The sequence below is a fragment of the Triturus cristatus genome, chromosome 1_2 (genome assembly GCF_964204655.1).
Source record: "Triturus cristatus chromosome 1_2, aTriCri1.1, whole genome shotgun sequence".
Taxonomy (NCBI): domain Eukaryota; kingdom Metazoa; phylum Chordata; class Amphibia; order Caudata; family Salamandridae; genus Triturus; species Triturus cristatus.
In genome coordinates, this window is record NC_140580.1 from 761,247,930 (window position 1) to 761,263,173 (window position 15,244).

The 15,244-nt window shown below is 40.4% G+C and overlaps 1 protein-coding gene across 6 annotated transcripts in view; it reads right to left on the reverse strand.

The window, feature by feature from the left end:
* The window catches only part of AP3M1 (adaptor related protein complex 3 subunit mu 1), a 119,794-nt gene that overhangs the window by 92,270 nt on the left and 12,280 nt on the right, over positions 1-15,244 (reverse strand). For 3 of the 6 annotated variants that reach the window (XM_085608723.1, XM_085608724.1, XM_085608725.1), the window contains exons 2-3: positions 3,444-3,719; positions 2,586-2,757 (exon numbers count right to left, since the gene is read on the reverse strand). In XM_085608723.1, the coding sequence (XP_085464849.1) occupies positions 2,586-2,757; positions 3,444-3,716 (445 nt within the window). In that variant the 5' untranslated portion in view covers positions 3,717-3,719. Of the gene's footprint in view, positions 1-2,585; positions 2,758-3,443; positions 3,723-15,244 lie in introns of all 6 variants that reach the window. The other 3 variants (XM_085608722.1, XM_085608727.1, XM_085608728.1) reach the window with 1 other exon arrangement.

Genomic DNA, 15,244 nt, shown 5'->3' on the forward strand with positions numbered 1-15,244 from the left:
TGAAGTTCAGATATGTGTGCTAGGAGCAGGCCTAGAAACATTTTACTTGTGCAGGTTTCCAGGTCATCTTTTATGAACTTGTGAATTCCTGGAAACTGTAAACCTGCACTCATGCCAAGCCACAGATCAGCGAGTGGACAGATAGGACTTTAACAATGCAGCCATCATTTTTTAGGTCTCGCCTGACCCAGCGCATGCGCTGGTCTGGCGAGGCTTATTGAGAGGGCTCCAAAAAGTGCTACCAGGCTAGCCTAGAGCTACAGTGCATGTGCGCGGGCGCGCGCGCCGCACTTTACCGCGATTGCTTTCACTTTAGTGACCGCGATCGTGATCACTTTCGCGGCCGCACGGCCGCTAGGCATAGCCAATAGGTCTCGCTTTTGGGACCTTATAAGTATTTAGTTATGCAACTGTTGCATGGCTAAACACTTATAAGGTCCCAAAGGCAAGACCTATTGGCTATGCCAATGCTTGTTTTTCATGTTACACATAATGGGTTTATACTTATCCTCCATCAAACACTTTATTTATTAATACCTTATAGGTATGGTATTTAAATGCGTTGCTAAAAATTGCAAAACAGTTCAGCTAAACTACTTGCAACCTTTGTTTGTATATATTTAAGTTTCAGTACATTAAATTTTTTAATAAACAATCGCTACTTCTGATTCTGTATGTTGGCATGCATTTGCATATAATCAAGGAGCATTTTTATATAAGTACCACTGTCAGTAATGCAAGCTGAGCTTAATGCTCAATTTATTTCTGTAGAACATTCGTCCCCAATAATAAAGGCAAATTTGCATGTTTCAGGTGGAGCTTACTTGTCCAGTGGACACAAACATGAAAACATGTTGTCTTTGAGCCCAAATATTATGCCATGATCTCAGCTATTTATGGAGCTCATGCGACACAGCATTTTATTACAGTAAAATAAAAACAACAATTGCAAACCCATAAGAGTCTGGCCTTGTCAAGCTGATGCTTTCTATTATTTATTGAATGTTGCAATAAAAATGTTAAATACAAAAAAAAATTAAACACCACATACAATTTTTTTTAAAACAACCCTTTAGGTGTTTCCTAATAGGCAGCTGTACTTAGAGCAGATGCAGACACTATTTTAAATTGAATGCACACCAGTAGAAAATATTATTCTAATTGTCGCAAAAAACAGTTCTCTTGACTTTGAAATATTATTAGCTAAAGTCACATTTTTAACAAAAAAGGATGATTAATTTTTTTTAATGAATGGGGAAGAAAAAGCAATGACAACTAGCTCTGGCACTGAATTGCAGTTTTTTCTATGCAGCTGTGCAGGCCATCAGGCACAAGGGCTTAAGTGGGCTGAACCATGCTGTATGCTATGGAAGACGGAAGCAAAACGTGAAAGACAGATATGAACAGACCAATGAGTGAAGAGTTCTATTTAAAATCCCAAATTATTTTGAAAACTTTTTGATTACATGACGCAGGCTACACAGCTAACGCCAACTCTAAACCATGCTTAAAAAAGTACAAGTGGAGTGAATAATTTAATGAACAAACATCCAATAGGATGAAAAATGATTTTGAGTTACTTAATATGTATCACAATGGTACGGACGTGCTATAATGGATCCTGTTAAGCTTTTTGAAACTAGGTCTGGCACATTCTAATCTCTGCAGGAAATGTGACATTGCAGGTTTCTACAAACATTTATTCACCGGGTGCTCATAAGGTGAATATCTTGGGAAGGTGTTAAAATATGAAGATATTTGAAGGCTGGACATACAAAATTTCATTTTAACTTGCCACAAACCAATTCTGGCATGAAATGGGATTACCTGGATTTGGGGCTTGGTATGAATTAGTAAACAGATCATTCTGAGAAAACTGAAACCCAGAGGCAGTCATTCATCGAGGAACAGACATTACTTCCTTTTTGTAAATCAAAACAAATAATCCATGTTTCATTATTCTGAAATTGACTTACACTTATGTACTGGAAAGCAATTCTTAAATTTTTCTGAGATTTTAGCAATATTTTGGTTCTGCAACTTTCCTAGTTTAGACTGTTTTATTGTACATTTCACAAGGTTTCATCATATTAGTCCAAGCTCAGGTTCTCCTTTTCTCTTTTTTGTGTTGTACAAGTTATGATTTTTAATGTTTACTGTTACTATGATAATCCACTTGGTTATATTATACTTTAATTTCTTTTTCTGTTTGCCTTTTAAATTGCCTGGTTAAGTATTAGCAACTGAGTAGTTGAGAAGAGAGGAAGATTCTATTAAAGGGCGCATCGTTCACTGGAGTTGTGATAAGAGACAAGAGTGTTCTACTGCTTTCATTACATTGAGAAAACGTTATAGCATTGCCAAGCTTTCCTGAAATTGAACTGCTCAAGGACCTCTTAGCTACAAAAACCTTTGCTAGTAGGAAATGTATGAGGTACAAACAGATTCAAATAGTCATAACTTGTGTTATGCCATCATCTAGGTTTCACACCTCAGTCTCAGCTACAAATGCAAAAACAAATCATAAACTAGGCGCACAGATGCAAAATAAACGTGCCTTGCACTATGAAAAAGCACTCTCCTACCTGTGAGGGAATTGACTACAGAGCGAAGAATTGTGGGTGGCTTGATCAGCTCCTTCAAGATGTTCGATTCCGTTGCCAGTGGAAAACCATTGTCCAACATTTCTTCAAGAAGTTCGTACACAATGACAACATTGTCCTTTATTATAGCTTCTGAGCACTCCCCAAAGTAATCCTTAAAAATAAAATGGTTGAGTTGTAGCTTGTATCCAACACAAGTACTAAAACCAAAACTATCAACTTTGGCAAACTAAGGAAGCCGTCAAAGTCACCATTAATTACAACAGAAAATGTTATATTGTCCAAGAGAATTGTTTTCTATATCAAATAGTGTAATAAAAACGAGTCTCCAATGATGCCAATGTAAGGGCACTCATACTGCACAAACCTAGCAACAGGGCAAAGGAGAAATAAACAGGGATGACAGTCTTGGAGAACCATTGCAGATCATTTACATTAAGACAGTTAAAATGGTCTTTTGTATACAAGAAAGGATGAAGGACTAAAGGAGCACATAAAAAGGGACAAGAGAAAGGTGAGCCTTACTCGAAGCCAAACTGCAAAGAATATTTTCCACAGACTTCAGAGAGAAATGGCGAATTTAGAGTTGCATGCAGAGCAACTTGTGTGAAAAATATACTTGAATGTTATGTCAAGGTGAGAAGCAGATGTGGGTGACAGTGGTAAAAGATGGTAAAGATCATACAGCACTTCGAATGGGAGTAGCAACTGGCACGGAGTTTAGAGGTCAATAAGTAAACAAGCAAGTATAGCTACCCCAACCCACAAAACCACCTTCGCAAGTCAAACATGATACAGTTAACAGAGCTTCTGCTGTAGGACAGACATAAAGCCACCAACCTGGAAAGTTTCTGCTACTCGATGGAGAAACTCAATAACGAAGAGGGGTGTCACCTCGGTCTGTATGACAGCCACAAAAAACAGCTTATCACGGTAGATGCTGATGAGGTAATGATGAGGGGTTGGGATGACAGGAGGCACATTCTCAACATCTGCAGCTTTGTCCTGAGCTTCGAAGAAGTAATCACAGACAGAGCGGCTCACCACACTCTTCCAGTGCTTCTCTAGGAAGATGTCACCAGAGCTGTTTATAAGGAAGAGGCTGTGGATCATTTTCTGCTGAGAAAAAACACAATTTTGTTATTTGTCATTTATGTGATTTGTCAATTACGTAGCACGCAATCTGCAACTGACGCATCGTCAGGAGACCAGGGATTATCTTACAAACAAATCTGAGGGTACTCTAAGATTCTAGCAAGGTTCAAGGGAATAGGCAGAGATTGGCCTATAACCTGCAGGTGATCAAAATCTTTTATTAGAGAGAGAGAGAAAATAATGGAAAGGGGAAGTTCTCCCAAAGAAATGTAGATTTCCAGACCTAAAAAGAAGATCAAAGACACCATTTTGGAACTCTGTGGTAAGCTTGAGTGCCAGCAGGTTAACACCAGTTTGTAAACTTTTTAGTAATTGCTAAACAGATTCACACTCAAATTACACTGAGGACAGCGGGCATGGGCACAAAGCATGCCCAAAGGGTGAGTCATATACCTAAAGCCTGCTGCGTCTAGTAGTCAGTGAAGAGAAGAGAACTTGGAGCTGGACCTTGCTAACAACCACCAAAGGGTTTATAGCACCACCACAACTCCCCTACTGTGACAACACCAACTAATCCTCAGCCTCAGTCTCCTCATCCTAGACATCTAATCACAAACACGATGGACAATCCTCATTCACATTTTGACAATCTGGCATTTAAACTAAATTGAATGAAAATTGCCATAAATCATATATTTACTTGGCAAAATGATGCATTGATCTACCGCTATCCACGAGTAGAAAACTTTTTGCCAAAGGTTTATGATCTGTGAGCATTTCAAACGTTATTACCCAAACACACATTATCCTCTTCACAGCTCACCAGTAAGCTAGTTCATCTTTTCAAATATGCTCTTTCAGCTCCTCTGAAAATAATCAAGGCAAATTCAACCAATCTTTCAGACTAATTTTTTCCTGCATCAAAGAAGCCCCCAATCAATATGCACTTGCATGAGTCACAACTGTTTTGTCCTTTGGGTCGTAAAGCTTAAGAGCAATTGCATGGCCAAATATATTGTTCTTCGAATTTCTTGATCCATTCAAATTTCACTGAAAAATGATTAACACATTTGGTATAATACTCCTCTATGCCAAAGAAAAGTCTGTAACTGTTCCTTATTCTTGAGAAAACATGCATCTTGTAGAGCCTTTGGCAACATGAAACTGGGTTTAATTCTCGCACCTGAAATGGATTGACCCAAACACTCAGTCTCTTCCTTGGCAACTTTGCATTTCTCAATACCCACTGTCAATCCTCGACCATATAATATGTTCAAAAGGTTTCACTAACACCCTGTTATGTTTGTCCCAATCACTTCCCATGCCATAATGTCAACATGAAACAAAATTAGTTCAGCAATTCCAATGAACAATTTCTGCATCACGCACTGAAATAGAGCAGATATTAGACCTTAGGGCATCTTAACCAATCTGTTCACTCCAATCAGCACAATAAAAGAGGTCAGATTTTTTGGCTGGGGGCGTAATTTAATTGAGTGGTATGAGTAGAAAGATCAAATGCAGTGAACATCAGGGCATCCCGGCCGGTAGAAAACATCTAATTTCTATTAAGTAAGGGATGTTGATCAGTCAACAAAGACCTGTTAAGAGCTCTTAATGTACGTTCTTTTCTTAGTGCGTGGTTTTCTTGCTAGCACCACTGGACTTAGTCACTCAGGAGATCCTATAGGCTCATTGTATCACTACTATACAACCGTTTTTATTCTTTCGTCAATGCACCCTCAATGAAAACAGTCCCCTCCAGCCCTATGCAAACAAGGTGTGACTCCCTCCTTTAGCACTATGATGTGGGAAAACCCCTTAAGGCGACTCAATTCATGACTGCAATACTTCTGAGAATATATACTTCCACCAGCCAATACAATACCTTGCCGTCATTCAATAGTACCAGCTCAGAATGATTGGTATTAAGAATGATATCCAACTTTTATGAGGGCAGGGAATGTCCCAGGAAGTGGGAAAAGTTTGGCGACAATGGGAAGGTTATAGGGGGATTGGGGTGGGTATTGATCAGCTAGGCTGGCTCCGAGATTGGGTGATTCTGACTATTACTATCTGAGTGGGTCTTGATTAATAAAATGTATACTCGAATGATACTGTGCGCAACCCATTGTAAGCATATGACCATGTATGTTAAAGCTGACTACTGTTTAATGAAAAGAAGTTAAAAAAAATAATAATAATAATAAAAGAATGATATGCAACTTATTTTACTTTCAACAACGCAACAGTATTTTCTTTACCACGTGAATTGCACACTGAGTTCTTAGCCCCTTTAACACGAGCTCATCTTCAGACCAACGCAAAAAAGACAACTTAACTCCACAGGCCCCTAATCTTCACATCGATGCTATGTAACACCACCCCTTTCGATTTAAAAAAAGGCATCTTTTTCTATCAATGTGTATGGTGAAAAAGAGTCTGCACAGATCCCAATTTCACTTCTTCCTCTGCTAACCTTTAATTTGGAGGCTTTTAAGACTATGCCACATTGTGCATCACTATCAAAAACACAAAGGGGAGAGTAGAGGTAGGAAGTCAAGGGACCTGTCCTCCACGGGTCAATACAAATAATCAAAAGAGGTACTCTCTATAGGAAGGAGGAGAAAGGGATAGAGATAGTATTACCTTGCAGAGAAACAACTGAAAATGAAAAAATCTTTTTCATAAAACTCACCCACCCAGGTTTCCCCTTGATGGCATGATTCATCATAGGGTTCATCTCCGCCCTCTATGGACAGGGACGTGCTACAACCTACGAATACGTGGGAGAACTAACTTTGTAAAATACAGGGGTGTCCTTATACACTTAACCCCTTATGGTGAATCAGAAGGTAGTGAGTTTTTTATGCAAAAGTAGAAAGTTAAGTTAAAAATACCAGTTTAGTGGGTCCAAAAAGACAATTTTATTTCTTACCCCCCAATAAGGTAGGCTAAAATCTGGGGACGGGTGGAAAGACTCTAGGCCTAATTACCTAATATTCTCCTTGGTGGTCAACTAGTTTCATGCCTATCCCCAAGGCATTTCATAAGGACCTAAAAAGGAGAAAATGATGTTCCCAATCCAAGTGTTATTACAAACACAATATTAAAAAAAATACAAAATAAAAAAAACATACAGCACCTAATTGGTCAGTGTTAAAACAAAAAAGACCTGCAAGGATATAAAGAGAAAAACGAGAGATTAAAAACATACACGAGCCTAAGGTCCATCTGGTATTCCTTAGGTTGTGATAATTCCGTGGTGGTGAAATATTTTTAAAACTTTGCCCACAGGCGTGTGGTAAATGAGACACACAAAACAGAACAAACATTAAACATAAAATACGGTGTCACCAGCATACTCATGTGTTAAAGAAAATCACATACTTAAAATGCGACCATCATTGGGTCTCCTAAGTCCATTGAGGAGTTTAAAGGAGGGACGCCTGTAGTCAAACCCTACAGATGCGGTCAAAAAGTAGAGAAATGCATGGGGAAAAAAAAAAAAAAAAAAAGGATCGGGTTGATCCGATAACCAGCGTTTTTCCTGAGAGAGGCAGGATGCCCCTGCTTACTTCATCAAGGCTACTCCCTCAGAGGACCTGTCCGCACTTCCCCGAGGCTCCGATGTTACTGGAGCAGCGGGGAGGGAAATATACACGTGGGTGGTGTGGCGTGCTCCTTTATTGATTAAGGAAAAAGACTTGACCACGCACTTCGTTCCGAAAGTATTCGCACTGGCTACTTCCAGCTTGTTACAAGAAATACTCTGTTCCGAGCGGTTTCGGCTCCAATAGACAAAATATTTATAACAATACAAATACAAAAATACAAAATAGCTAAGGATTATTGGCAAGGGTCTGACACAAGAAAAAAACTTGTAATGGGGGTAAACCAAAGACAAGCGATGTCTTAATGGCGGTTATGTCGCACGTTGAAAAGCTTTAGAGACGCATGACACGACAAAAAAACTGTGTGTGAATAGACTATTAAACTTCCACAATAGTAGCGGACTGGGAGCGAGCAGTAAAATGCATGGTTATCAATGTTTGGAAAAAATATTATTTGGAGAAAAATCACTGGAGGAAAATATATTTGCATCTTACTAAAAGTTCAATTGGTATAGGGGGAGAAACTTAAGAGTCATCCCAGGATATTCTCACAAGGGGTCAGAGCTAAGTAACTCAAAAAAGTAATCCCGTTGTCGTAGGACATGTCAACATGAATTATACAGAGAAGTATGTAAAGGTATGGATGCAGTAGGTGGTCATACAAGATCATGATCTAGGGTACCCTTCGGTGGTAATTATATATATTTTTTAAAAATTTACATTTCAGATAAACTGACCCACGGTACATTCTCATTTAATCCAATGTCCTGTGATGTGAGTCTATAGACCCATCTCAGCTCCTTTTCATGGAGGTCAGCCTCATTATTGATTAATTCAATCACAGTCCATCTAAAATCCCTCAGAGTGTGAGGTCATCTTGGTTGTTGCTCGTTGGCATCTTATGTTACTGCGATGTTCGCACATAAGTGTTCTTACTTTCCTTGACATCATCCCCACATAGTGGAGTTTGCAGGGACATGTGATCAGACATGTGACATTCTTTGACTCTCAGTTAGTGAAACTTTGTTGCTCCCAAATAGTGCCATCATTGAAGGTAATCTTCTTGCTGGTAGTTGTGATATGGCACATGCTACAGTTGCCGCATGGATGATGGCCGCTGATGGGTGCCAGAAACCCTTGATTCGGGGTGCTCTCCCAAGATTTTCGTGGTCGTGTGTGGACCAACATATCCTTCAGGTTGCAATTCCTTCTGTGTGAGAACATGCGTTTTAGCAGTGTCATTGTGCATCCACTCAGGATACGCCAGTGTTGGTTAATTATTATTCTGATGGTGTTCGAGGCACTGTTGTATGTTGTGACACATATAGGACGAGTCATGTCTGATGCCTTGCTGGTGTGTTCCAGTAGGGACTGTCTGTTATTCCTGGCTCTAGTCCTGGCACGTGTTCTTATTCTCTCTGGATAGTTGCGTGCTCTCCGTTTGGCACGGAGGTCTGTTGCTTGTAATTTAAAGTCCTTAACCTCGGAACTGTTCCTCCGGAGGCGTAGGAACTGCCCGAACAGTAAGTTCTTCCTCAGATCTCTCGGGTGATGGCTGTCAAAGCTTAGAAGACAGTTCTTAGCCGTCGTTTTGAAGTGGGTGGTCGTCTTCAGGCCCGCTCCATTGGCACTGACATTAAAGTCAAGGAAGAGCATCGTGGTCCTTGAGATCATGTAGGTAAATTTCAAGTATTGATTCTGTTCATTGAGCCATGCGATGAAAGACTTTGCTGTGTTCTCATCTCCATTCCAGATGGCGAAAACGTCATCTATATATCTCTTCCAGATGCTAATGTTGTCTCTATTGGGGTTGTTCGATGACAACATTTTCTGTTGCTCAAGGTGGTGGACATACAAACCAGCCACACTTGGAGCAAAAGTGCTACCCATGCTCGTCCCGTGCTTTTGTAGGAAGAGTAGGTCCTTGAAAGCAAAGAAGTTCTCCGTCAAAGCCAGATGACCACACTCCATCACCAGGTGACGTGGTGTCTGGTATTCCCAATTGGTATTGAAGAGAACTGCCTCCAGAATCTCCATGGTCTCTGTAGGAGGGAGGCTGGTATATAAACTCTCTATGTCGAGTCCAATGAGACATTGTGTTTCTTCATTGAATGGTTGTGTGTTCAGGATGCGTAGAATATCCTTGGTGCCTTTTAGGTATGTCTTGGTTCCTTGGATAATGGGTTGTAGAAATGCATGGGCATCTTGGAGAGGGGTTCCAGAATAGACCACATCCCTGAGACGATAGAACGACCCTGGGGTTTTCCAGGTTTTTATGCATCTTGGCTATGGTGTAGAAATAGGGTGTGACCGATTTCTTGTTGATGAGGAAATCCCCTTCTTTCTTCGATAACCAGTCGTGAGCTAAAGCCACTTCCACCATACTGCCCACTCGTATTCTGATCCTCTCTGTAGGGTCTATAGTCAATTGTTCATAGTTCAGCTGATCTTGTAGCAAACGAAAGCATTCAGTACGATATGCTTCTTAGGTTTGGATCACTATTGCACCCCCTTTGTGCACAGGTTTTATAACTAGTTCGTCATTTCGTGAAAGATCCTTGATGGCCTGTAACTCTTCCCTAGAGGTTTTGTAGAACACCTTGTTGTTCCTTGGATTGAATTCTCTTATTTCCTTTAATACTGCCTTCTCAAAAGCAAGAATCTACGCTGGTATGCTGGATGCTGGGGGTGTGAAGGCTGATTTATTCCTCAGTCCTGTGTCATCCTTTTGTTCAACGTCGTTTGGTTTGTCCAAGAAGAAAGCCCTCAGTTTGAGCATTCTTATAAATTCGTTGACTTCACAACTTACTTTGAACTTGTCTATGTTGGATGTGGGGACAAAGCCAACTCCCCTTTCCAGGACACCTTGTTGGATGGAGGTGAGAATAGCGTTAGTGAGATTTACAACTAAACTGGTTGGTTTGCTTGGTCCTGCACCACCCACGTGTTTAAATATTTCCCGCCCCGCTGCTCCACTAACATCGGAGCCTCAGGCAAGTGCTGACAAGTCCACTGTGAGGGAGTAGCCTTGATGAAGTGAGTAGGGGCGTCCTACCCGTCTCGGAAAAAACGCTGGCTATCGGATCGCCCATCTTTTTTTTCACGCATTTCTCTACTTTTTGACCGCATCTGTAGGGTTTGACTACAGGCGTCCCTCCTTTAAACTTCAATGGACTCATGAGGTCCAATGATGGTCGCATTTAAAGTATGTAATTAGCTCTAACACATGAATATGCTGGTGACACCGTATTATATGTTTAATGTTTGTTCTGTCTTGTGTGTCTCGTTTACCACACGCCTGTGGGCATAGTTTGAAAAATATATTTCACCACCACGGAATTTTCACAACCTAAGGAATACCAGATGGACCTTACGGTCGTGTATGTTTTTAATCTCTTGTTTTTCTCTTTATATCCTTGCAGGTCTTTTTTGATTTAACACAGACTAATTAGGTGCTGTATGTTTATGTTTATTTTGTATTTTTATTAATATTGTGTTTATAATAACACTAGGAGTGGGAACATCATTTTCTCCTTTCTAGGTCCTGATGAAATGCCTTGGGGATAGGCATGAAACTAGTTGACCACCAAGGGAAACATTAGGTAACTAAGCCTAGAGTCTTTCCATGTGTCCCCACATTTTGGCATACCTTTTTGGTGGTAAGAAATAAAATTGTCTTTTTGGACCCACTAAACTGGTATTTTTAACTTAACTTTCGAAATGTGCATAAAAAACCCACTCCCTTCTGATTCACCATAAGCAGTTAGGTGTATAAGGACACCCCTGTATTTTAAAAAGTTAGTGCTCCCACGTATTCGTAGGTCGTAGCACGCCCCGGTCCTTAGAGAGCCAGGATGCACCCGATGATGAAGCATGCCACCAATTGGAAACCCGGGTGGGTGAGGGTTTTATGTTAAAAAGAAAAGATTTTTCCTTTTCAGTTGTTTCTCTGCAAGGTAATACTTTCTCTATCCCTTACTCCTCCTTCCTATAGAGGGTACCTCTTTTGATTATTTACATTGTGCATCACACCACTCTTCTTGTATGCATTCCACCAACACTTCAGCCTCACTGATACTCCCACTCTTGTCCATTCGCACATTAGTCGCAGTTTTACCTAGCTGAGTTCACCTTTCCTAACTTGAAAAAAAATTTGCTACTTTCTTGCATTGGTAACAACGAACCTGTACTTCTGGTCAACTAACAGATGTGGCCAAATGTTTTAAGATGATTCAAGGAAATAATTTTACCTAGTCATTCATACTGATTTCCTCCTCCTTGCTTTTCCGAAAAATGTGATCTATGTAATGGCTTATCACAACAGCATTCACACCACAAACTCGCAGATTATTATCAGTCTTCTTAAACGAAACCTTATGATTCAATTGTCGTACATATGTACATATATTTTCCATCTTTTCTGCAATATGTATAGGTGTGTCCAGGCTACTAAACACTTTCCAACTTTTCCTGGATTTGTGTTTACTGGTCCGGATTAGCAAATAGTTTCTGAAAATTTAATCGCGGAGGTCTTTAAATCTACATATTATTGCTTATGAATTATGTGAAAACATTCATGTACTAAACTTTGTTTCACTTGGAAACGGTTCTATTGAAAATAATATAGGTCTCTTTACTGCAACATGAACATGCTTTGTAGTTTCGTTCTAATGTCAGAAAAACTTCTACATACTAATCACCGGCATCTTCTAAATCCACATCATATTCATCAACCACATATCTGCTTGGAAAGTGGCGATTGCTTCTAAACTTTCCTGTCTTCTACCCCCAAGTCAGGTCTCAAAAGTGCAAATTTAACACAAATCTCTCCCCTCCAAAAACCTTTTAGATATACTTTAGATATACTTTCCAGTCATTTAAACACATGGCCAGACCTCCCAGGAAATGAAGTAACATAGGCGGTGGTAAAACAGATTCCATGATTACGTTCATTCAACAACAAAAAATATCACATTTTGTAATGTTATATATTCAAGCATTTTTTTTCCTTTACTTTTTAACAAATCATGTTTAGACACGTGAAATGGCTACTGATGGCGCAAACAAATTACCGTAGTTCCAAGAATACCCAGTTCATTGGTTAAAGTGATATGGCTAGGATTCTGGTCTCTCTACCCAAGGACTCGGTCTTTAGGTCACTGCACATATATGAATTAGAAACAATTGTGTGATAGCATTATGTACTTTGAGCATCTCTCCGTTTTGACTGCTTTATAATATGCTCTTTAAATTTTACACAATCCTGAATCTTAAGGGATACGTATACTGTATTATATTAAAGTGAAATCGGCACTCTGCACTGTGTTTTACCTTGGCAATCCAGGAAATGCGAGTTCATATTGGTAACAAATGTAATAATCTTCCTAGATCTGAGTAAAAAGCAAATGACAGAAATGTGAAATCTGAATGCGTAAAACGAACTTGCGAAAATGGTTGCTTTCTATTTTATGCAAAGACACTGGGCCAACCCTAAAATGGACAATCATTTGCAAAATTAATTTTAAGGTGATCTTGAATACAACTTTATCGTTTTACCAGCAGTTGTTATTAAGAGCCATTGTACTGCTTAATCTCTTTTCTACCAGTGTGCTTTCTTATTTTTTTAAATGATGATGACTGATTATTATTGATGATGCTATGTACTTTTATGGTTTTAATGACTGAAATGAAGTAAATGATTGATGATTACGTTCATTCAACAAAAAATATCTAATTCTGCAAGATCTAATTTTGTTATAGATGCAAGCATTTTTTTTTACAAATCATGCTTAAACACGTGCAATGGCTACCGATGTCTATGAAAGGTGCAAACAAATTACCGTAGTTCCAAGAATGCCCAGTTCATTGGTTAGATTGACAGATAATTCACAATGTAGTGTCCTCTCACTAATCACTTCCTTTTTCACTCTGTTTATTGCCTGGGTGACGTGCCCCTCAACAATGACTTTCCTTCACTATGTGGCAACAATATACTTGTGGTGCCATGCAGTATGATGCATTTTAGCAACAAAAAAGTGGTGTGCCTCAATGCAAAGCCTGCTCTCACATCACCCCAGCTCACTGTGCAATGAGAAAAATCTTACCTAACAGCCACATCTTCTTTCCCTTCATCGAGTAAAGCACTACATCATGCAGCAGTGGATTAAGACGTTTTCCCATGGGTGGACCACAACACATTTTTCTCAATGAGATGACCGCAGTGGGGCTCTGCAAGATAATTCGATTCTTGTTGGGGTTTTTGCAACAGAAACGTGGCACACTGGCGGAGCACTTCTCTCCACTAAATAAGTCTGTCCGGAGGCACGAGAAGATAAGTTTATTCGGTGTGTATATACCTTTTCCCCACACCCTGGACTTTCTTGATCATCTACAAATTTCCTACAGATCAAAACGTGATGCTCCAGACAAGAGAGGGAGTTCAGGGTCCAGGAGCCAAAGGCCTCCCGGTACAAAACCTTTCTCTGTTCCAGTCACTTCTGCACCTCTGATTTTAGTCTGGGTCACAATCGAAGGTTAGTGGTCCAAATCAGCTACTGCACTGTACGTTCCTACTAATCTCTTAGCCTAAGTTGTGTGGTACCAATACAGTGCACTGAGAGATCAACTCCAGATAGGTGGTTAGAAGCAAAGTAGGATAAGCCACTTGTTGTCTAACTAGTCTATAAGTATAAACTAGAAAATAAATATCCTGCTCAGCTCTTTTCTTTCTTCCCAAAGGCTGAGGGTCACTTACATTTGGCACAGAAAACATATGAGAAAAGGAAGGCTGCTTTAGTTGGTGAGAAGGGGGGCACGTATAAACAAGCATTGGCAAAGCCAACAAGTCTCGCCTTTGGGATCTTATAAGAGAGCAATCGCTGCCAATGTGGGTGTAACAAAGATTGACACAAGGATGGCAATCCAAATACAATGACAACAAAATCGTGTAACTTGGACTCAATTCACATAAGCTATATTTGTTTATGCATGTCCTAAAACACTTAAAAAGTCTCTCTAAGGGGGGCGTGGCCAACTACCGAAGGGAGTGGCCGCACGGTAGCCGAGCTCTGCTGCGCCACTCCCGATAAATCCGCATTTAAACCCTGCCCTGGCCAGATTCGCCTGAAAGTGTGCCTACCTGGACCTGACGTTGAGCCCTGCGGCTGGACGAGAGGCTATCTTGATCGGAGGTGCCCCCGCACTGCAATCACTCCCCGAGTGTTCCGGCAGCCGTGGCGGTGCTCAAGTGCACATAAACAAAAAGGATCCACCCACAAGTACAAGAGATCACCCAATTACTCAATGTGTATCCCACGATCGTGGAAAATACACATTAGTTGTTTAAATACCCCTCACACACCAAAAGGGCCCTTGGTGTCATGCTTCATCATAGGGGTCTTCCTGCCCCTCTACGGGACAGGGCGTGCTACGACCTACGTTTGCGCGGGAGCACTGTTGTTGGTGAGACAGCTATGTGTGATGCGGGGGTGTGAGAGGAAGGGTCAGGAGTGAATAAGGAGTGAATTAAAAAATACCTGGCTCTCAGGTCTAGGAAAATTTATTCTGCCGGTCGAGCTGGTATTGTTAAAAGGTGGGGTAAGGAGGGTGTAAGCCTCAATGAGCTATATCTCCTAGTGGTGTCGACATGTTTCGAAGCTTCCCCATGCTTCTTCGTCAGGACCTTAAGGATCCCTTCCTGTCACTAACTGTGTTGTGTCAAGTAACAAAGATTGTGAGAGAAAAAAAGAATATGTAAAAGGAAGTAAATAGCCTCCACGATATCAATGCCTTAATAGGTCTTACATAGTCCTATTAACCTAGAGGGAAATAAAAGGCGTATTAATTACGTATGAAGTAGTTGAATCCATTGTGTGAGTACGGTGATCTGTAAAAAAGGTGAAGAGTACTGGTCTCTTGACGCTATCCGTAACG